This window comes from Coptis chinensis, chromosome 4 (genome assembly GCF_015680905.1).
Source record: "Coptis chinensis isolate HL-2020 chromosome 4, ASM1568090v1, whole genome shotgun sequence".
NCBI lineage: Eukaryota > Viridiplantae > Streptophyta > Magnoliopsida > Ranunculales > Ranunculaceae > Coptis > Coptis chinensis.
Genome location: NC_141459.1, coordinates 14,487,176 through 14,511,372, shown reverse-complemented (window position 1 = coordinate 14,511,372; position 24,197 = coordinate 14,487,176). Strand labels below are relative to the sequence as shown.

The window sequence follows — 24,197 nt, the reverse complement described above, 5'->3', positions numbered from 1 at the left end:
TTTCAGCAAGGCTGTCAAAGTTGTTGATTGAATCTGGAGGGAGTGTGTAAAACCAGTCTATTGCTCCGTCCTTTAAACTGGCTGGAAAAAGTTTGCACTTCAGATAGTCGTAGTAAGGATGGTTGTATAGTGCTAGAATTTGGTTTGAAGCTCACGGACTCGTGCTTTCCGCTGGGCGAGGAGGTACCGTCCGTCGTCTGTGAAAAACTTTGGTTGAATGAACTCTGAAGGAGGTTGTTTGTCTCTGATATCTTGGATGAATGGTGATGCTTTGTATGTCTCCAGCATCTTCTAAGCGATCTGGATCGCGTTGGCTCTTTTGCTTGACTTCTCTAGTTTTTAAGCCAAGTCGTCTAAACGATTATTGGTGGTGTTGGCTAGAACAAAGTTGTTGTGCTCCCCCCTACGTGGTGCCATTGTTGGTGTTGCAGTTGGCATTCTCTCGTATTGTCTGATTTTCCTGTTGCAACATGATGAAGGCTTCTTGGAGTGTCTTCATCTGGTATGTCAATGCTTGTAGGTTGGGATCCATTGTAGTTTTGCTGACTAGCTTCGTAGGCTTGAGAAAAGAGTGGTTATTCTTTTCTTAAAGAAACGAACCGGCAGACGGCGCCAATGTAGATGTTGGTTATTTTGGGACTACGACCTGATGATCTGTTGGATAGAAAATGGCTGCACTCTTCTTGGGATAAGAGTTGCCTACGTCTCAAGTTTCTCCGGGTAAACTTGAATCAAGCCTTACGTAGTTCATCTCTCTCTATTTGTAGATGTGTGTTTGAACCGTTATGGATTGCAGATCTACCTTGTATGCTATCTTGATGATTTGTCATTACTCTGATGTTACAAAGTAAATGACTCCTTGATTGTTGCGTTAACTGAGCTCTAGAATTGCACTAGTTGATATTTTTCCATGTATGGTTGTAACTGCTGTTGGTGACGACCTGGGTGTTGGGTCGTTGGTACGTTATGATGTTGTGGGACGAGCTAAGATAAGGCGTCCTGTTATGTGGATACATGTTCTGTAGTGTAGAACGGATGGTACTTACAATTAGCAAAAAATATATATATAGTTACCAACCTGCACAAAATTCATATGCAATTTTGAAATTCTAAGTAAACTTTAGACACACAAATTAAATGACACAATGTTATTGGAGTTGCCACAATATGATTCACGATTCACTCGTAAACTTGGGATGTCAAATTTGTAGGTTATATTTAGAATCTCAAGACAAAGGTCATCTTTTAATTAGCAGCTCAATCGAAAACTTGAGACTTATTAGCTTGAAGTGTGAACATTTGAAAGCAGATTTTTCTGCAAAAATTTACTGCCACTAGTCCAGTGGGAAGTGCCACTAACGGTAAAGTGCATGATTCCTGGTGATCCAATCAAGAAGGTTGTTAACCAGCTGGATCATGCTGTCACCTCGTGAATATTCTGATCCGAGATTTCTGACTTTGGAGTCTCCTCTAAAGTCTAAACTTAATGAAATCCTTCGATGCGTTACTGTGTGGGATCAGCTCAATACTATGTCCAGAGTCAACTTCGTGAAGTAAATGCTTTCATACTCATGAATGGAAATCAAAAGTTAAAACCTCTGTAGCACGAGTACGATGGGAGTCTAATTTAGACCACTCAGTAGCATTAGTTGAACATCCCAATATGCGATGCCTTAATAAGGAGGCCGTCTTTGAATTGATTTGGTTTCTATAATGAACTGAAGATCCATAGACATAGTATAGAACATCGTTTTCTAGGGTAGTGACAATTGGAGTGGAATACAAATTTTAAGCGTGTATAAATTAAAATGCTTTTATGACAAGTGGAGTAGAGTAGTAGACTCATAAAGCTAGTCATGTATGTCCTATTAGTAGAAGTGTAGAACCAAGGACCAACTTCCTGATCGAAAAGAAAAATAAAATAAAATAACCAAGAACCATCTCTAAATTGCAAAAGTCTTTTTTTTTTATAAAGATGAATAAAGAACTCGGAATACAAACAGTATAAATGTGTCTAACCACTAAAATAGGTTAAATACTATAAAAAAAACTAAAATAGGTTAAAGACATCCAAAAGATTGCAAGCAGATTCATTGATGTTAGACAGCCTACACCCAAAGAATGTACGTATTTGGTAATATCGGCTATATACATCTCATTCTTCAGTGGCTACATGCATCTCATTCTTCATGGCGAGCAAGAACCAACACAATATTACCCGTGTTCTTTTAAAGTTTTTAGTTGCGCTGCATTAATAACTTGGTTGCTTTTAGTTTTATTGTTGTAGAATTGTTCATGTGCAGAATATTGGTGAATTGCTTTAAAGTTTCAATCACATTTAAAAAACAGCCTAATCCTCAAAATTAGCAAGCATCACTGCATCATCTGAGTACATGATATCATACGTGTGTCATGAAACTTTTAGCTTTACATACAAGTTTTAGGATACATAAATGATATCATAATACCTATTGTTCAATTCAAAATGAAGAATTGAACACCACATAAGGTGTTAAAATACTTTTCGTTCAATTACAAACTAATTCTCAATTCATTTTCTAAGTTCATCTTTTGAGTGAGATATCTATATTTATATCTTAATATTAAAGCTTTTATAAGGAGTATTTTTCGAGCTCTATTAAAATTCCACGTCATCTTCTAATAAAATGGGAATTCTTCTCCTATTATAACGGAAATTATTCTCCTATTAAAACAAATTCTAGCACTTCTAATTAAAACGGTAATCATTCTCTTATTAAAATGGAAATTTCTCCCCTATTGAAAAGGAAAAATCTAACATATCTAATTAAAACGGAAATTATTCTCCTATTAAAACATGATCTCTCTCCGAATTGAAAAAAACGAATTTTTAAAACTTAATTAAAACAATTTGTTAGAAAATTAAAACGGGTTAGCAACTAAAATGGTAGTCCCAATTTTCTAAAAAAAAAAACAAAATATTTTCAAAAGAGCCAGTGCGTACGCACGGGCCTACAAGCTAGTCTTAATATTAAAGCTCTCACAAGGAGTATTTTTCAAGTTCTATTAAAATTCCACGTCATCTCCTATTAAAATGAGAATTTCTTTTCTATTTGAAAAACGAGATTTTTTTTTTTTTTTTTTTTTTTTATATAATTCTAACACTTCTAATTAAAGCGGGAATCATTTTCCTATTAAAATGAAAATTCCTCCCCTATTGAAAAGAGAAAATCTATCATATCTAATTAAAACGGAAATTATTCTCCTATTAAAATAGAATCTCTTCTAATTGAAAAAATGGGTTTTTAAAATTTAATGAAAACTTTATTTAAAACAATTTGTTAGAAAATTAAAATGGGTTAGCGACTAAAACGGTAGTCCCAATTTTCTAAAAAAAATCTAAATATTTTCAAAAGAGCTGGTGCGTATGCACGGGCCTACAACTTAGCTAGTTATATATATATATCCAAATAAAATGCCAATACACATTCATTCCCCTTAAAGATAATACAAGTTCAATTTAGTTCCATGATGAAAACGCCCGCTAAAAGTTGCTCTGGAGTACAGAATATTTTTTTGTCAAAGCAAAAAATCACTTATATTGACATCAACAGAGTGATAATGCCAAAGAAAATGAAAAATGGGAAGACTAATGTACTTTCTAATCAATAGTAATACACTTTCCATCTAGTGTTTCTCGATCTTCACCATACCATATAGTGTTTGGACAGGCGTGATGATTAACTTCAGAGAGTAACTCTCAAAGACAAAAATGAAGAAAAAATCACTCTTAAACTCTCATTTTTTTTCTATAATTACTCACAAGGACAGAATAGATTTTAGGACAAATATACTCCTAACGCAAAATAAAAAATGACACACGTTAAAAAAGTAAAGTTTACTCCTGACGCAAAATAAAAAAATAGTTTGACCTAACCAAAACGACCCGGCATATGTAGTATACGAACAATTTTTGTTCATACCTCAACATAATGTATGATTAATGATAACACTTAATCATTGTTCATATATATTTAAATTATGAACGATTGTTGTTCATACCTCAACATAATATATGATTAGTAAGAAAACACCTATTAGAGTATGAACCATCATTGTTCATATTACAACATAATATATGATTAGTACGAACATCTATTGAAGTATGAATAATCATTGTTCATAACTTCATATATATTTGAATTGTTCATACTTCAACATAAGCTATGAACAATCTCTATTCATACATCAACATAATGTATGAGGTATGTTAATTTATTTTGGGTATGAATAAATATTATTCATACTAAAACGATAACAAGAATAAAATTGGAAAATATTAATTTAAAATCCGGACTATTTGTGTTTAAGAGTTATTTCCACCCGAAAATTAGGTTTGTTAGGGCATCTCCAATGGGGGGTGTAAAATTATACCTCCACCTAGGCTCCACGTAGGTGCCATTAGGATTTTACACCTCTAATTGTATAGTATTGTATAGCTCATAAATATCCACACTCTATACTCTCCAATGGAAGAGTGTAAAAAAAATAGATTTTAAACTCGGACGTCACTTGGAGTGGCGTCCCTCTTTAATTTAAAAGCTGGGACGTCACTGGAGGTGGCGTCCGGGATTTGTGTTGAAGTGGCGTCCGAAGTTTTTAAGTTAAAACGGGCGTTATTTTAAGTGACATCCGGCTTTTTATTAACTAATAGCGAAAAATTTCCCACCCTCTAATTATTGGACACTATTACCTACTTAATATAAAGACTCCATTTTGAGAGTTTTTTGATATTTGGGGTGTAAAATTTCCACTCTATACGGTTTACATCCCCATTGGAGATGCCCTTAGTGATTTGGGAAAAAATTGTGTCAGAGTTATTTTGGCAGGAACATCAAATTCAATATATAACTTAACAATTTCATCAACTCATTCCAAGAGACTTTCTCTTTTTCCTATATTTAATACAGCTCGGTTAGCAAAAAAAAAAAAAAAATCAATTCATTCCAAGAGACCAAGACCAGAAGTTTTGTCTTTTAGTGAGGTGGCAGGTATGCAACTTGCAAGGACTGCTAGCTCATTCCTCATTTCTCCACCTTTCTCTATCTAAACTCTTTGTTTACAAAAAGCAAGAAATCAGTAATCATCAAAGAATCCCCCAGCTACATTCTCTTTCTCTGGTTCTCTCCCACCATGGGAACCTTTGAGATAGAAGCACCAGGAAGAAGTCACTTAACACAACACCAAGAAGAAGAAGAAGAAGAAAACATAGATGAAGAAGAACTATCACCAATAGAAGAAGTTAGACTAACAGTAACAAACACAGATGACCCAACACTACCAGTATGGACATTTCGAATGTGGTTTCTTGGTTTACTCTCATGTTCACTATTATCATTCCTTAACCAGTTTTTTGCTTATAGGACAGAACCTTTAGTCATTAGTCAAATCACAATTCAAGTTGCTTCACTACCCATTGGTCATTTCATGGCTAAAGTTCTACCAACAAAGAAATTTAGTCTTGGGGCTCATGAGTTTTCTTTGAATCCTGGTCCTTTTAATATGAAAGAACATGTCTTGATATCTATCTTTGCTAATGCTGGTAGTGCTTTTGGAAGTGGATCTGCTTATGCTGTTGGTATTGTTAATATTATTAAAGCTTTCTATCACCGGAATATATCCTTTTTTGCTGGTTGGGTTCTTATAGTCACTACTCAGGTTGGTTAGAAGTTTTCGTTATCTTACTTTTTCTTTTCTGTTTCGTTTCGTTTCGGGTTGTATGGCTTTGAAATTTGGGGTAGTGGCACTGTGGCAGTGGGTACTTTTCGAAGTTTGTGAGTTTGTTATGACTTATGATGGTGGTTAATGATAAGATGTGGTGGTGGAACAGGTTTTGGGATATGGATGGGCTGGGCTTTTGAGGAAGTATGTTGTTGAACCAGCCCATATGTGGTGGCCTAGTACTCTTGTTCAAGTTTCACTCTTCAGGTATGTTTTTCAACTTTCAAGTGCATCAATTCAACTTTCTTTTTTTTTCTCCTTCTGTTAAAATTTTGCAGAAAAAAATGTATGCGATTGATGGGCGTCCGGTTACGGTTGAGGGTGATATTTTAATATTGGATTGGCCGATTGGAGTGTTAAGTGTAGGAGTGGATAGTAGGCTGTGTGAGTGAGCTAAATATGCCCGAAAATGAGTCTACAAAGTAGAAACTAAACAAACCCAGTTTTTGTGGCTAAGAGCAAATAAGTTATTTGTTGAGGGTAACTGACTTGTTCTGTGTTTGTTAGTTTTAGTGTGAAAATATGTGGAGATCCACCATAAGATGTCGGTGAAGTAAGACTGCGTTTGTGGTATTGAGAGAGGCCTTTCCTTTGAATTCATGATTTCAGACTTGTAGACAGTCCACCTTTCCACTATAATCACACTCCAATTTATTGTGTCAAACTATCAAGATTTAGCAACCAACCTCCCACCTATTTATTTTCGATCGTAAGTTATAAAATGAGGTTTTAGTCACACATGGAGTATGATTTATGAACTAGCGGGTCCATGGTTCTTACACCAATTGATTGTCACAAGTCAATAACTATATCTAGTTCAAATGATACTGCACGATAGAATATCTTAGTTTCCTTGTCATCAGTCTTCACATATTAAAGTGCATAAAATCATTAATCAGACTGTACCCTTTTTATTCTCTCCAGAGATATTTTCTGAAGAATGAAATATACTGAAAAGCTAGTGTGTACAGGGTGTATCCATGCGCAGGCATCTGGCCCACTCATATAGGCAGGGGATTTGTGTGTATTGCAACAAAAAAGTACTGTCAACGGCTCTCATTCCTACGCACACATACATCCTGATGCACCCTAGATGCCCTCCTAAATATATAGCCACATGATTAATGACCCAGTGGAGAATTAAGAAAAGCTTAATGGATATCTTTGTGACAAACTTGTTATATGTCAGCCTTAATCACATCCCCAATTATTGCCACAATCTATGTTAAGAGCTATCTCACACATGGGAAGGTATCTTTCATTTATAATTTTTTCAACGGACGAGACATGTAGTTTTCACAATGCCAGTCGTCTTTTTGTCCAAAATAATATGTTTACCAAATAATAAGTCATTAATTTATGAGCTCACCTTCCCTGGAGAAATTGATATGGAAAAGCCTGTCAATTCGGTTGGAATGGTTTTGATCTGTGTCACTGACTCAATGTCAATTGACAAGTATGCCCTGGCAAAATCAGCGAGTGGTGGCGGCTATCTTCAACATCTGGCCCATAACTTCACAATTTTCACCTTGAATGGATATTTCCAGTAATCAGCAATAATCAACATCTTATGATAATCCCATACTACAAATACCCAAATAGTGCATTTCAGCATGAGCCAGAAAGACTTACATTTTGAAAGTAGCGCGCATTAGAATACTAAAATAATCCTATATGTTTTTTTTCGTGCAGAGCTCTACATGAGAAAGATAAGCAGCGCATGTCAAGAGCAAAGTTTTTCCTGATTGCCATGGTCTGCAGTTTCTCATGGTATTTGGTTCCAGGCTACCTCTTTCCAACTCTGTCAAGTGTCTCATGGGTCTGCTGGGCATTCTCAAAGTCAGTTACAGCCCAACAGTTAGGATCAGGAATGAGAGGCCTAGGACTTGGAGCATTTACACTTGATTGGTCTGTTGTGGCTTCCTTCTTGTTCAGTCCCCTCATTTGCCCATTCTTTGCAATCATGAATGTTTTTGCTGGGTATACCTTAATAATTTATGTGGTAATCCCAATAGCATACTGGGGTTTAGACCTTTACAGTGCCAAGACATTTCCCATCTTCTCGTCGCACTTGTTCACTGAAAACGGGCAGAGGTATAACATATCAGCCATTGTGAATAACAAGTTTGAGATCAATATGGTGGAGTATCAACGTCAAGGAAAAATCAACCTGAGCATGTTTTTTGCCCTCACATATGGCTTCGGTTTTGCTACCATTGCAGCCACCCTCACCCATGTGGGATTCTTCTATGGAAGGTAACTCATTTTTAATTATCTCATGGACTTCATATTCATGAAGTTTAAGAAAATATTTAAATGACAGTAATCTCGCCATACTTATTCATCTGTTATGCTTAACATGTATAGGGAGATTTATGACCGGTACCGTCAATCATATAAGGGCAAGGTGGATATCCACACAAGACTGATGAGGAGTTACGAGGACATACCCAATTGGTGGTTTTACCTTCTTCTTTTAGTGACTGTCGGGATCTCTCTTTTCCTCTGCACTGTTCTAAATGATCAGATTCAGATGCCATGGTGGGGGCTCCTATTCTCTTGCGTTTTGGCATTTGTGTTTACTCTTCCCATCAGCATCATAACCGCTACCACAAACCAGGTAACCATAGGAAAAATTTCTTGTACAATTTTGGTAATCTTGTATCTTTACATCGGAAAGTGAGAAACTAATCTGATAAGCAAAACGGATCAGACTGAGTAGTGACGTAGTGTTCATTGGTCTAATTTTATAACGTCTTCAAATTTTAAAAGAAGATAAGTATTAGATTCTGATCATGGTGATCCTAAGATGTACTCATCTATTAGTAAAATTTAGTTTTCGTCTAATGACTTTGATGTTTATTATTCCAGACCCCTGGTTTGAATATCATTACAGAGTATGTCATGGGAATCATATATCCTGGAAGACCAATTGCAAATGTCTGCTTCAAAACGTATGGTTATATGAGCATGGCTCAAGCCGTTTCCTTCCTCAACGATTTCAAGCTTGGCCATTACATGAAGATCCCACCAAGATCCATGTTCTTAGTCCAGGTATCCCTTTCTTTCATTCACTATATTAGAATACGTCATATGCTTAACTGAAAAGCTTACATGTTCACGATACAACCCCTTCACCACTGCTAGAATTTTAGAATAGTAAACCCAGATAGTATCAGAATGATTTATACTTTCTAGCTGTACTTGTTACTGTTGATGCAATTCATTTTTAATCATGCTATTGTCTACCCTTCACACAGTTCATTGGAACCATTATAGCTGGAACAATCAACCTTGGGGTGGCATGGTGGCTACTGAACTCCATTGAGAATATTTGTCAAGACGATCTCCTCCCACCAAACAGTCCTTGGACATGCCCAGGTGATCGTGTCTTCTTTGATGCATCAGTCATTTGGGGATTGGTGGGACCTAGACGGATTTTCGGTACTCTTGGAAACTACGGATCCCTTAACTGGTTTTTCCTTGGAGGTGCGCTTGGACCTGTTTTGGTTTGGCTACTACACAGGGCATTCCCCAAGCAATCTTGGATCCCCCTGATTAACCTTCCAGTCCTTCTAGGAGCAACTGCAAGCATGCCACCAGCAACAACTTTGAACTACAACTCATGGGTTTTGGTTGGAACAATATTCAACTTCTTTGTTTTCAGGTACAGGAAGAAATGGTGGCAGAGGTACAACTATGTTCTTTCAGCAGCTCTAGATGCTGGAGTGGCTTTTATGGGGGTGTTGTTATACTTCTCATTGAGCATGGAAGGGAAGAGCGTGACTTGGTGGGGTACTGGTGGTGAGCATTGTGAATTGGCTACTTGCCCAACGGCCAAGGGTGTCATAGCTGATGGGTGTCCCGCACATTGATTCACAGTTTCTTAGTAAGCAAGTGGATATATATGTATAATTTTAGTGGCCAGTGGGTGAAGGCTTTGAACTCACAGTTGTCCTCTCACGCAAAGATAGGCAAGTCCGCAGGGTTAAAGGATTATAGCTATGTTGGACGTGTCATTTAAGTACAGAACTAGATGTCAGATGTTCGATGTTTTCTTATGTTTGTATGATAGTTGCAACAGTACTTGTTTTACACTGTAAAAGTCTTTAAAATGTGTTCCCTAAACTGCAGTTTTAACTATATATACTGAACCTTAAGGCCAATTTAAGATATGAATCATTTACGTGTTTGCAAAATGGGAAACACAACAAATACAGATCTTGTTACTTTCTCCAACTGAGGGTAAACATTGGCCCTACTTTGGCTACTTAGATATTGGGTTCCTAAAATTGTGATGTCATAGACTCATAGCAACTGCAGAGTACGTTTGGAATTTTTACTGAAACAGGACGTACAAGAATTTCAAATTTTAGTATTTCCAAGAGCAAATCACGTGTTTGGAATTTGGATGATCAAGTGCAGGATGGAGTACTCGATCTCAGACTTGAAAGCATAATTTTTTAAACACTAGTTCTATTATTAGAGAAATTTAAACATCTCCAGATCCACACCACACTTGTCAGTTGAACAATATTAGAAACCCAGAAAAACCAATGACCACACTACCTCTCAAATGCATGACCTCATTACAACATGACCTCATTACCCTTTCAAACCGTTTTCAATGCCTTAGGAGACGCAAAAACCGAGTGATTTTTTGCTCCCGGGCTCCAAGCCTCAATCAAGAAGCAACACATGTTTATAATATTTTGAAATTCAACTACTAATAACTGCATTTTCTTAGACTTACCAATTTGCATAGTCAAAATTTAAATTTAAAGAAAAAATCTAAAATATTTGCTAAAAAAAATAGGAAACAATATTTCAAATGTGCTTTTTTCATCTTCTATGTAGACTCTATTCATATAGTGATTCTCCAAAAGTCTTTTTTTATTGGGATCAAATGATAATTGTTGAATTTTTTTATTATAAAAAACTAAAGAAGGAATTGTTGATCAATATTCTAAAGATAAAATTGGAAGTGCAAATCTAAAAAAGTATATTGCTAGTTGGATCTCCAGTATAACTGACAGATGTTACTTCTTGATTTGGCTTGGACCCCGTGGAGGGAATATCGCGGGGAGCAAAAAAAATCACTTGCAAAACCGATGGAGGATATCAAGTATCCTATTAAAATTAAACTCTACTCAAACCCAAGCCGAAGTTTTATTCCTAATTAACAGGAGTACAGGACTGTACGTGACACTACGTTGATATATATCTCATAACAAGAAAAACAGGATTGATATATTACGATGATCTACTGCGCATCATAAGACCTCCATTAGCATCTGTCTCTTCTCTTGCTCCTTACTCGTGTCTCTCATTATGGACGCGAAGGGGACAATCCTAGAAGAAGATGAAGTGTCCCCTATAGAACAAGTACGACTAACAGTGAAAAACACCGATGATCCGTCGCTTCCAGTATGGACTTTTCGTATGTGGTTTCTGGGTATTATTTCGTGTGTGCTATTATCATTTCTCAATCAGTTCTTTGCGTATCGAACCGAGCCAATAGTCATCACTCAGATCACTGTTCAGATTGCTTCACTCCCTATCGGTCGGTTCATGGCAGCTAAACTTCCAACTACTAAGTTCCATATTCCAGGGTTTGGGTCGAAAGAGTTTTCGTTTAACCCAGGTCCATTCAACATTAAGGAGCATGTATTGATAACCATATTTGCTAATGCTGGGACTGCTTTTGGCGGTGGATCGGCTTATGCTGTTGGTATAGTTGATATCATCAAAGCTTTTTATAGGAGGAACATCAGCTTGTTGTCTGGTTGGATGCTTGTTCTCACAACACAGGTTATCTTTGTCATCTGTATCCTTTTTTCCCGAATTTAAAAATGCACCTTGACACCCCTCTACACACACAAGTTCTCTGCTTTCTTAGAATTCTTCATCCTCTATAAATGAAGGGGTGCCAATGGATCAGTGCTTTTATATTTTTCACTATTACTAGATTGGATTGCCTGGAATGCTAAGTCTAATACTCTAATCTGGGCCATCGTCACTGCTTCATGTATTGGTATATCAATACATGACTACACTTATAATGTTCCCCTTACTTGAGTTACACGTATAAGGTTAACTGCTTCTATGATGGTTTTATAAAATTATGTTGCAATCTGTATATGTAATAGGTTCTCGGCTACGGATGGGCTGGAATATGTAGGAAGTACGTGGTGAATCCTGCTCATATGTGGTGGCCTTCAACTCTCGTTCAAGTGTCACTTTTCCAGTAAGTTGGACCATATAACCTAACGATTTGTAGTCATTTACTTTGTTATATCATCAACTTTTTATTCAGCGTGCAAAATAGTTGCCTAGCTTCAAGAGTCTCTTTCCTTATGGTATAATTGTCTTATACTCTGTTATTATCTAACAGAACTTAATTGCTAAAAAAAATATCTGTTTTTTGTCCTTCAATTTGGTGATTTTTATGCAGTCTTAAGTTAATGAAACATAGTAAGATGAGCAGGGCAATCTACGAAATCACAGCTAAGTTGTGCCTTATTGCCATATTATAAGAAATACTTATGATGCTGATATATTCATGAAGTATACTGAGAGAGCGATTCTGTTTTTGCTCCTGTAAAGAATGGTTCAGTAAAATTATGTTAGTATGTTTTAAAAGCGTTTGAGGCGTACGCCTCTACCAAAAACGCCCTAGAAGCGTTGAATAATCAATAATGTGTATATGCATAGGAAGCGTACGCTTCAGTGTGTGAGGTGTACTCCTCAGTTGCGAGGCGTAAGTCTCCATCGCACATACTTCAATTTTTTTTGAATATTTTTTCAAGCGTACAATGAGGTCTCTTGTTTGAGTGGAACCAGAAAATCAAACAGAACACCGTACCAGACTTTCATCTCAGAAACACAGTTTTCAACTTTCAAATTCTCTTTTCGACTTCATATAAACATTGCAATTATTAATTCTGGTTTATCTAGGCTTTTCTCGTAGACAACTAGTTTGTAGTTTGGTATAGCTAAATTGATTTGAATTTTGCAGAGCCCTGCATGAGAAAGATAACCGAAGAATGACACGAGCAAAATTTTTCATGATTGCTCTAGTCTGCAGCTTCTCCTGGTACGTCTTCCCAGGATATCTATTCCCGACATTAACAAGCATATCGTGGGTGTGCTGGGTATTCTCAAAGTCAGTCACAGCCCATCAGCTTGGGTCGGGCATGGAAGGCCTTGGTCTTGGGGCAATCACTCTCGACTGGTCAGTTATTGCTTCGTTTTTGTTTAGTCCTCTTGTAAGCCCCTTCTTTGCCACTGTCAACATCTTCATTGGATATGCCTTAATCCTCTACGTGGCGATACCTATAGCCTACTGGTATATGAACCTATACCATGCCAGGACATTTCCCATATTTTCCTCAGATTTGTTTACATCCGCCGGGCAGAACTATAATATAACCGCCATTGTGAATGACAAGTTCCAAATAGATATGCCCAAGTACGCGGAACAAGGACGGATCAATATAAGCATGTTCTTTGCTCTCACATATGGCTTTGGTTTTGCCACAATTGCAGCCACCATCAGTCACGTGGCATTGTTTCATGGAAGGTAATTACTTAATGCTAACTATATCTGGTATCTTTGTACGTGAATCTAGTGTAACAATAAGTAGAAAGAGCAAGATTGACTTTTCTTAGAACTGATCGAGATCAGCAGGAAAGAACAGCTATGCTAAAATTTTCAGATTTTGGCTGAACTCTTTCCTGAAGTAGGTCTCGCCTCATCATGTTGTTCTTTAGTGATTTTGTTGAATTGCGTCTGGTGTTGAGGGGAGGGATGGGGCCGGTATAGTGAGGTGGTAAGTTAATACTTAATAGTAGTGAAGTTGGGACTTATCTGAGATTGCGGGTTCAACCGCCACCTTCGGTGGGAGTGCAGTTCACTAGAAGTAGAGGTAGTCTTACTTTCGCCTGTATATATATGATGTCTGTTAATTATGTACAGAGTTTCTTACTGCATATATGTGGCTGTTCTACATGAACAGAGAAATCTATGAACGGTCCCGAGCTTCATATAAGGGAAAGGATGATATTCATACAAGGTTGATGAAGACATACAAGGACATACCCAACTGGTGGTTCTATTTGTTACTTGTGCTGACTTTGGCAGTCTCTTTCGTGCTATGCACTGTTCTGAATGATCAGGTTCAGATGCCTTGGTGGGCACTTATCGCGGCATGTGTCCTAGCCTTCCTGTTCACTCCTGCAATTAGCATCATAACTGCTACAACAAATCAGGTAATTGAGTTGAACACAAACTCCTCTGATACTTCATCAACTGGAAACTGCGAAGATCGAGATAAACTTTTCTGGCTCTGCAGGACGATTATATTAGGACCTATAAAAACTTGGTCCGAATCCTTTTTGCTTATCAAAACTATACTCTTAGATGACAAACAAAAAGGATTCAATCTAAGTTTTAGGCGAAAGTCTTATCAGCTAACTAATAAAAAATCTTTATTTTATTAGCTTAGGGAATCTCTATGATAATAAACTAATTCACAATCTCACATTCACCAACTGTTGCTTTGTTGTTCTATATTTATCTACAGACGCCAGGGTTGAACATCATCACAGAGTACTTGATGGGTCTCGTGCAACCAGGACATCCTATCGCTAATGTGTGCTTTAAAACTTATGGGTATATAAGCATGGCTCAGGCTGTCTCCTTTCTCAGTGATTTCAAGCTAGGCCACTACATGAAGATCCCACCACGATCAATGTTTTTAGTTCAGGTACTATACCTTCTATACTATGCGTTACCTGAGAAGAAAATGCAAGGTATTTCAGTCAGTCGAGTAATATAACATGCTCATACATGCTCATTTTTTCGAATGGGAAGGAAACATGTTGGTGTTTAATTTAAACCTCCTCTACCAATATTATAAATATCGAGACGCCTAATTAATTTGAAACGATTAAATTTGTAAAGCAGAGTAATGATGGGATAACTTTGTGTTAGGTACATTCCCTTATTGGAGTATAGGCTACAGAAGAGTTAATAGCTTTGTAGTTTTATACATGTGATTGAGACAGTAAAAAGGAAGAAATGACCAACAGTTACGCCTGAAATAGCGCTTATTTCAGTTAGTGGCTGCAAAACAACAAATCTTGCTTCATATTCAGTAATTTGTTCGGAGAGCTCCAAGACACCTCACAACCTTTTCCTCTAGTATGAACTACTGGAAGTTTACAAGAAGTTGGAAGTTGGAACTGCAGCTATCTTGTAGCACAAAACTTGAAACTAGACGACCCTAACAAAATGTGATATGTAGATAGCTAGAATTCATTTTAGTTTTATACGGAGGAGACCATTCTATATGATGCTCACTGACGCATCAATCCCACAACAGAACAGCTGATCCTCCGGCAGATAATGGATAGTCTCATTAATTGTCACTTTCTTTCTAACAATATATATTATCCTTGCTAACATACTTCGTATCGTTCTGCTTACCAGATTATTGGAACCATGATAGCTGGCACAGTTAACATTCTTGTTGCATGGTGGCTGCTGACTACTATTCCAAACATATGCCAGCATGAACTGCTACCACCCAATAGTCCTTGGACATGCCCAGGTGACCGTGTCTTCTTTGATGCATCTGTACTATGGGGTCTGGTAGGACCAAAGCGAATCTTTGGAAGTCTTGGAAATTATGGTGCCCTTAACTGGTTCTTCCTTGGTGGTTTACTGGGACCTGTTCTGGTTTGGCTCCTGCACATGGCATTTCCAAAGCAATCTTGGATTCCCCTGATTAACCTTCCAATTTTACTGGGAGCAACTGCAAATATGCCTCCAGCAACGACATTGAACTACAATGCCTGGGTTGTGGTAGGAACTATTTTCAACTTCTTCATTTTCCGGTACCGCAAGCAATGGTGGCAGAGGTACAACTATGTTCTTTCAGCTGCTCTAGATGCTGGAGTTGCTTTTATGGGAGTTTTTCTGTACTTTTCTCTGAGCATGCAAGGAAAAAGTTTGAACTGGTGGGGTTCAGCGGGAGAGCACTGTGACTTGGCTTCTTGTCCGACAGCTAAGGGTGTAATGGTTGATGGATGTCCTGTGTATTAACTTCCATTTGTTGCTGTCCATACTCCATATGACCATATGCAATTACAAGGATGGATGGTCAGATGGAATTTAGTAAAACCTAATTATGGTTATTACTTTGCAGTTTCATTATCGTGGTTTGGGATTTCAATTTAAAATTATTCTATTACAAACCAGCATTTTTCTTTGAAAGGGATTTTTCGTTTTCATGTAATAGTCCAACGAAATTTATTTGGAACGAACCGATGTTACTGGTTTCAGAGGAAAGATGTTCACCTCGCTATCTACTGGCATTATTGTGGGTAATACTACTTGTCAGATAGAATTCATCCTCAGAGAAAACTTTTACCAAATAGAGTAAATAGCTTTATTCGTTAACTTGCGGCAAAATCTTCCCGTTTTTCATAAAACAAAGTTTCAATAATTTGAACTTGCGAAATGTTAGACCACTTTTTTGGCCCAGTTAATTGCAACTGTTGGCGAATAAGTCAAGTTTTCCTACTTATTCTTTTGACACAAAGGCCCAAAATATCGATATCGATGGATATATCGGTGTACTTAACAACCAATATATATCAAATATATCGGATATATCTATTTTTTTTTGGTGACCAATCCAAACTATTTAAAATATCGGATATATCGGAAATATAATATCAAAAATATCAGAAATATATTGAAAATATCGGATTTATATTAAAAAATGGTCAAAAAATCAACCGATATATATCATAAATATCAGATATATTGATTATATCGACAATATAAAGTTTTATATCAAAAATTCCAATATATATCGAGAAAAAAAGAGTTCTATATTCAGTGGATATATATTGAAAATATCGATATCGGTGTACCAAAATACCGATATATATCAACAATATATCGGATATATCGGTGATATTTTGGTCTTTGTTTGACACTAACACTTATAAGTAGCAAAAATATATCAAAAATAGTGACTACCACTTATTAGCTTGAAAAAACAAACACCCAAAATAAAGTGGTCTACCACTTACAGGGAGAATACTTACAAAAACCAAAAAACAAACACCCCAGTGAGAGGCCACCTCTAAAGTATGTCGTCATATCTATTATATCCCAGATTTCGTCTGTACTGCCCTCTTGAGTCAAAGCTATCAAAACTTTACAGTATCCTAGCTGTGGACATAACTCTGAGGTTGCTCCTTTAGTATTCCGCTCGGTGAAGGATTGATTAGGTTCATGGTTCCTGAGAGTGCATTCATAGAAGGGAGCAGATGCGGATCCTACCTTTTGCGGGGTCTAAAGACGGATAGGAACATAAAACACTTTGAACATGGATGGAGGATGTCATCATTCAATCAAATGGCTGGTTTCTTTTGGTCGATGATTCAGGATTGGAGTAGAGGCATACTCTGACTGCGAGCTTTGTGTTCAGATGGGATTCTTTGCTGGCAGAGTATAGGGTTTTACTCTTCAGATGTTTCCGGATCGCTGAGAGTTGCTGCTCAAGGGTTGGAAATGTAATGGAGAATTATCAACCCACAGCAAGTTGTCTCGCTTAGCTTTCAAACCTAGCAAATTTATGATGAATTTACTGGAGTCCATTGGTTGTATTCATCCATTCTTATTATAAAAGAGCTTGAAGCTGCAGACCCACCACCACCATATGCCTGCATGTTCATGAAGGTAAAGAATATAATATTCTAACATTCACTGAATATCAATATTTTTTTTAATAGATTTTGGGGTTAAGGCAGACCCCTACCTGTATCATTAAAACATAGGAATTTACATGCCTTTTCTAAGAGTATAGTCATTAGAGGAAGGTTCGGCATACATCACTTTCAAAGGCTTCGAGCCTAACACAATTGAATCTTCAAAGCATAACATTACAATAGAAATACATCACAACTACTTCATTTTGCAAATTGTTTAACCAAGGCCGGGTGATCTTTCAAAATGTGCCTTTGGGTTTTCTCAAAGTCTCGGAAAAAGCTACAACAATGGATGCAAGCAAATGTCAATCCCATTGAGTCATCCCCAACCTCCTTAATGTAGCCATCAAGATGCTTAACCTTCTTTCTTGCCATAGATGAAGTTTTTTCCATTATAGCGATGGTATGATCATCAATACCACCAGGAGAACGCTGTTTTTGCTTCCTAGTTTTCTTTGGTTTCACAGCAGTCCTCCATTCATTGCCATGTATCGAGGGTGTTGTTGCCATATTTTCATAGCCAACCTCAACAGATTGAGAACTAATGTCTTCAACTCTGTTAGTTGTATCCGGAATAATGTGGTCTTTGAAGACACTCTCAATCTCTTTCTCATTACTATCCTCTTCATCAATGGCATATGGGTATTCATCTTCACTTGTATCCACAAGAGCTTCATACGTATGATGGTGCTTGTTAACAAGAATAAGTGGGCTTTCAAGGAGATTATCTTCGGTTTCTACAACAATTACAGTCTCCAAGTATAGTAGCAGATGGTTGGACATCAACATCAGTTGTATCATTAGCAAGAGCAGCAAATCTAAATCTGTTACCTTGGTTACTTACAATTGTAGTTGATGGCCTACCTTGAGATCCATGTGCAGGCAATGAGTTGTTTCCACTGTCAACCACGCGTTGACTAAGGACTTGTTGGGGTGTACTAGAACTAATCACGATGCTAGATAGTTCAGCACTGCCAATGTTTTCTGTGCTCTTAGTTTCCTTCCTCTTCCACTGTTGGACATACCTCTTCTCACCATTTCCTACATTTTCTTTTGTAGTAGTATTGTTCTTTGGTTTCGATTTTGGTAATTGCCTTTCACAACCAGCCTTGTTATACCCAAACATTTGACAATCTATGCAAATTAAAGGCTTCTAAGTAAACTCTAGAGGAATAAAATTAACCTTGTTAGAGTTCACTTTTATCTTCAAAGATGACGGGAGATCTTTTATCTTCTGTTGCTTTATCCATAAAAAGAGGTTTACCCATAGTACTAGCAAACAAGCTCAGGCCTTTCTTGTTCCATAGTTGCTTTGGTACATTGAAAAATTTAACCCGTATAATAGGTACATTTCGATTGAGCCCCCCGATTGTCTTCCTTACTTCTCTTGTCAATGGCCTTATGACAAACAATTTAACCACTTTTATCTTCAAAGAATGTAGAAAGAACCACCATCAAGCACATCTTCTTTGTTTTTGTCAATGTTGAACTTGAAGTAGTAGATATCCCCATCCAAGGTTATATCTACATCTCCCAAAAGCTTCCATCTTTTCTTCACATTCTCTTTGACTAGAGTGTAGGGCAGTTTCTTATCGAGAAAACACCCCACAACTCTATCTTCCCACTCTTTCGCTCCTTCTTCTAGTATAGATTCTCCAATAACCAATACATCATCAGAGAATGTGGGTTTGATGTAGCATAGCTCTTCATTTTCCGCAGATGGTGGTGGGGTTTTAAGGAGGGAGCTCCATGTTCTTTGCTCGGAGAGATTCTTGTTTGAAGAGCTTGGGAAGGGATATGAGAAGGTTGAGGGTGGGAATTTGATACTGGTGGTTGGGCAGAAGGGGCTGGATGAGAAATGGTAATTGGGTCAGGGTTTTGAGGAGAGAGGGGTCGGGATTTGGGTTAGGGTTTTGAAGAGGGAGGGGGTCGGGGGGTTCTGGAGCGGCTTCCATTTCATACTGAATATCAATATTACAACCATATAACTACGATATTCATAGTAGCACAAATGACAAGGCTATACTCATGAGTGGCTCCCAACCTAGGAGAAATTTATCAACAAATACCTAGAAAAAATGTTCTGAAAAAGAGGAGCTCGCCTCACATGTTCAGATCCTCCTCATCATATTATTAACACTAATAGTAACAATACTTTGGTAAAAGCAATAAATAACATTCACAGTACTATGACCGCTGATATGTTAACAACAAGACATTTACGACGAATACCTTTGCAACTTCAGAGGTGTCGGTATTATCATCGGTACTCCTCAGGCACATTTTGAGATTTCTGCGTTGCATGTAAATAACAGCACCAATAGGCCTGTCATCGTGTAAAGGTTTTATCTCAGTCTCACTACAACAACTGCCCAATAACTGGGCTCCCTATTAAAAGGTTAACATAGAAAATGCTAGAATAACTGGAAGGGGATTGTTAGATGATAATTAAAAGGCTAACATGAGACGTTAAGGGTCCAAGCTAAAGATTACAAGTTCCTGAAGAAAAAGTCCAGGACAAGTTCATATTGTATATACATATATCATGCGGAGCACTTGATCTTCAATCCAGAATGTCTCAAAGGATGGAGCAAAAACAAGCAGACTACAGAACTTCCTAAACAAAGAGAACGTAAATTATTTTGAGAACCTAACAGCACAAGTTCACGGCTGCGAAGTGATGGAACTTGGGTTGATTCTTATAAAACAACAACATTAGTTGTAAAACACCAAACAAGATGGCCATTTAAAGTCCGCAACACAAAAAAGGAAAAATAGAATATATATAAAACGTTGAACATATCATACTTCAAAGAAAACTAGCAGGAAAATAAAGAATTTTGAAATACAAATGTAGGAACTTATATCCTCTGATTGAGGCACATGTCAAGCAAGCAATGTAGAAGCAGATTTTCAGACGGACTAATCACAGGAATAACAATCAACATGCCCGGGGCTTACAGACATGTTTATTGCATTCAGGTTGAGTGCTACTTTGCCCTTTTGCCTTAAATTGTCCCTTAGGGTTGGCAATTAACAGCTCTCTCTAAATACACCTAGGTGATGATATGATTCGGCCTCATACCCGTTCTCATAATTCCCCATTCAATTTAGAGTTTTGATAAGAGAAAAAGTTGGATGAATTTACTAATCTAGAGTATCTGTATCAAAGGCTGGGTAGCACTTATGGATTAGCAGAGGAAGAATGCCAGGAGCTGAATCCCTGCATCAATTAAGGTATACCAAAACCTAAATTCGAAATCCTAGAGAGGTTCATAAACAACAAGATAGGACCCGTCGATTTGGCAAGACTTGACTAATTCATTTATTCATATGGCATATACTGTTCCTATTATGCAACTTCCAGTCCACAAACACTTCCATGGCCAGTTCCAAATATTGACAGTCAAGATCAACCACATATCTGATATGCAGAAATCCCAAACTAACCTAGTCCCACTAAATATTATACCTTAAACCAGCTTCAGCACTCCTTAAACTAAGTTCTCTTCCGAGATCATTGCTTAAGTGAGAATTTCCATCAGCTCTAATTCCCTGAAAACAACGAAAGAAAGATCAAACCCTCGGTCAAATGAAGAGTACGAAGAGGAATAAATTGAAAATACAGACACACATGCAGAAAAAAAAAAAGAAAAAAAAAAGTGTAATTGTGCTCTACTCTTAGTCTTGGGTGTTGCTGGATCCAGATGTAGGTTCACTCATTAAGGACAATCAATATGCATGTAGTGATGGCTATCTGTCCATTAGCCCATATTTTTTAAACAAGCAGAAAAGGTTTGACAATAGAACGACGAATATAACTGTAACTAAAGTGTGTGTTGAGACAGTTATATACACTTTGGAAACAAACAAGATTGAACAAATAAATGGGAAAGAATGAATGTACCAGACACTCTCCATAAAACCCTTTTCCCAGACGAAGTTTGAAAGCTCTGTCCAACAATTTATTTACAGCATCCTGGCAAGAGTGTATATAAGTATTTCCCCTGGTGATTAAATCCATATGGTTGACCTCCAGCAACTGTTCAACAGAACACTACTTCAGTTAAAATGTGAATACTCATTAGAACCTGAATCACAAAAACTAAAGCCCGTGATGAGATTAGAACCATCTATATGCATTAACATCTATGAATTTTATACCTTACTTGCGTGCAAAAACAAAACTATCAATTTTATATGAAATTCAAATAATGTGGAAGCACAGGGGAAGTCACTGAACCTGATCAAACATGTAAGCATTGGTAATATAATTCAACTGCGGACGCATTTCATTGAGTCCCACATTAAACGCTTTGATATCTGGTAAGCTCCATTTTCGAAGATCGCCATCTTCAATGTACTTCAAAACCATTTCCAACCGATCTTTATCTTCACAATTCACTAGACTTAAACCCTCTCCCTATGAAAAAACAACAACATAAAAAACAATAATACTATTTTAATCCATTAACTCAAAATTTGCTTCTACTTACATCGGTTCGAAGTTTACTTGAAAAGTAGTCATATACAGCAGTAGAGCTACTCTTCTCCACATCCACATTAAAAGTCACATTCTCCGGACAGTCTCCATAACTAGGTATCTTAGACAGCGAACTTTTTCGATGATCAAACACTAGCACCCTAATTTAACAAAACAAATATATTAACACAAAATTATTTTAAATAAGATTAACCAAAAAAATAATAACGAACGACTTACTGGTTGACTAATTGGGCTAGTTCGATTGCGAAACGTTTGGGTCCAATGAAATCAAGAAGATAACAAGTTTTAAGAGCATTTAAATTAAAGTCATGGATTTTGAAAGGTTCGACAAATGAAAAAGGTAAAATGAGGTGAGGAATATTAAGATGAGTGTGGTAAAGATGAGCGGAAAGTGCGGAGAAAGCACCTGAGAATGATGGGTAATTGTAGAGAATTAGATTTTCTTCTGATGATATAGTTAAAGCTTCTAATGCCAATTTTGATCGAAAATTTCGAGATTTCTGGAATGAGTGTGAGAGTGAGATACGACATTTGTGGTAAATTTTGGAAATGGGAGATGAGAACATTGTAGTAGCAGTGTTGTTTTGCCGCGTAATGAGAAGTTGGTACTTGAAGGACACGTGTACAAATGAAGCGGTAGAGACTAGAGAGTAGAGACCCAAGTAAAGTTGTAATAATGGAGAAGTTGATGATGAAAGAAGAAGAAAAAACATAGAAGAGTCACTAACGAATGACAAAATTAAAAGTAAATGCTAAATTTCCGGTATTTTTATTTTCACTAATATGGTATCAAAAAGGTATATACAGTATTACTTGATAACTGTTAAGCAGTGGGGCCGTGAGCGGAGGGTGGAGAAGAGAGAGGGACAGATGGATTTGTGGGTTGGGAGAGAAAGAGAGTTAGGGTTTGGTTGAGAGGAAGAAGGAGAGAAAGTATAACAACCCCAGTTTTTTAAACAACATAAATTATATTATTTAAATTGAAAATAACAATTATATTATGAAGTCTAGTTTATTATAAAATTTGTTTGGCTGTTGTTGATTTTTTAAAATTGCATGTTTTTACTTGAATTGTTTGTTAGAACTTGTGTGGGTATTTTAGAATCACTTTTGGGTTTGAAAACATTATTAAAATGTACTCATTCATATAGGTACAGGACCTTAGGTGTTTTTACACCCATTTGAGGGTCATAGGTTAACTGAAACAGACTTAAAACATTGAAGAAACAATACCTGCGAATTTTCTCTGTAAAAATATGATTATTCAAAAATAAAACCCTAACCTCCAATAAAAAAAAGGGGAAGAAGAAGAAAAGAGAAAAGAGAATGCAAAGTATTGGGTTCATCGCACCATTGATATTCATAGTTGTTAACATCTTGTAGATTTAATAAGGTGAGTTATATTTATTTTTATTTTTTGTTTTCATAGAAATAGGATATATTGTTTGTTATGTGTGATCATATGGATTGTACATTGGGAGTATAAAGCAATTAATAAACTGTATAAAGTTTTGTGAAGAAGATGAACAGTTAACGATAAACATCATTCCAGAAAACTTGTATGCGCAGTCTTTTAATTTTGTTCAGATGGAGATATTTCCTTTACTCGAATGTCTCTCAAATTTAATCCTTAGTTACTGGATATATTGAACTATGACATATATAAATTTTAGACAAATCCAACGGTGGAGTTTCTGTCGAGGCACGCATAAGCATGATTGGTCGTAGTATATACTACGCCAGAAAACTGTACTGCGCAGTCATAAGTTTAGGCATAGATGAAGGATGACCCTTTATTGGATCTTCCTCAAATTTGATCTGCATACTTACGACACACAGTAGTCATACCCATTAATATTGTAGGGAAATTTGACGGTGGGATGTCAGTCGAGGCATTGAAATACGAGACTATTGATTTTGGAGAAAATTGTGAATGAATGAAAAATGGTTAATCTATTGAATGGATTGTTGTTTATAATCATTGTGCATGATTTACTACTGACTGAAATTAGTATATTTACATAAAGGGACCCTTACATAAAAAGTGTAACCTTGGTTTATTTGAATATAAACATGGTAATTAATTAAGCTTATGCAAACTGTCGCTCTTGGGAGTGTGCTATAAGAAATATTGTCTGGAAAG

At 36.8% G+C, this 24,197-nt stretch overlaps 3 protein-coding genes across 4 annotated transcripts; 2 read left to right on the top strand and 1 right to left on the bottom strand.

Moving 5' to 3' along the window:
• The first annotated feature begins 5,020 nt into the window (after positions 1-5,020).
• Positions 5,021-9,926, top strand: LOC147502083 (oligopeptide transporter 4-like). The gene is made up of 6 exons (XM_086607051.1): positions 5,021-5,697; positions 5,870-5,967; positions 7,453-8,016; positions 8,128-8,380; positions 8,632-8,814; positions 9,021-9,926. Exons 1-6 carry the CDS (start codon positions 5,173-5,175, stop codon positions 9,633-9,635), a joined length of 2,238 nt encoding a protein of 745 aa, XP_086463177.1. The 5' UTR covers positions 5,021-5,172; the 3' UTR covers positions 9,636-9,926.
• Positions 9,927-10,959: 1,033 nt separating this feature from the next.
• On the top strand, positions 10,960-16,039 carry LOC147502082 (oligopeptide transporter 4-like). The gene is made up of 6 exons (XM_086607046.1): positions 10,960-11,571; positions 11,910-12,007; positions 12,779-13,342; positions 13,779-14,031; positions 14,346-14,528; positions 15,254-16,039. Exons 1-6 carry the CDS (start codon positions 11,092-11,094, stop codon positions 15,866-15,868), a joined length of 2,193 nt encoding a protein of 730 aa, XP_086463172.1. The 5' UTR covers positions 10,960-11,091; the 3' UTR covers positions 15,869-16,039.
• A 755-nt stretch (positions 16,040-16,794) lies between these two features.
• LOC147502081 (heat shock protein) lies at positions 16,795-22,967 on the bottom strand. 2 transcript variants are annotated; one of them, XM_086607048.1, is made up of 7 exons: positions 22,271-22,967; positions 22,044-22,191; positions 21,791-21,970; positions 21,455-21,589; positions 21,020-21,102; positions 19,780-19,873; positions 16,795-17,502 (listed from the first exon to the last, which is right to left on the bottom strand). In XM_086607048.1, the coding sequence occupies exons 1-7, from the start codon at positions 22,765-22,767 to the stop codon at positions 17,413-17,415; spliced, it is 1,227 nt and encodes a 408-aa protein (XP_086463174.1). In that variant the 5' UTR covers positions 22,768-22,967; the 3' UTR covers positions 16,795-17,412. The 2 variants fall into 2 exon arrangements, with proteins under 2 accessions (XP_086463174.1, XP_086463173.1); XM_086607047.1 differs by lacking the exon at positions 19,780-19,873 and having other exon boundaries at positions 22,271-22,855.
• Positions 22,968-24,197: the final 1,230 nt, after the last annotated feature.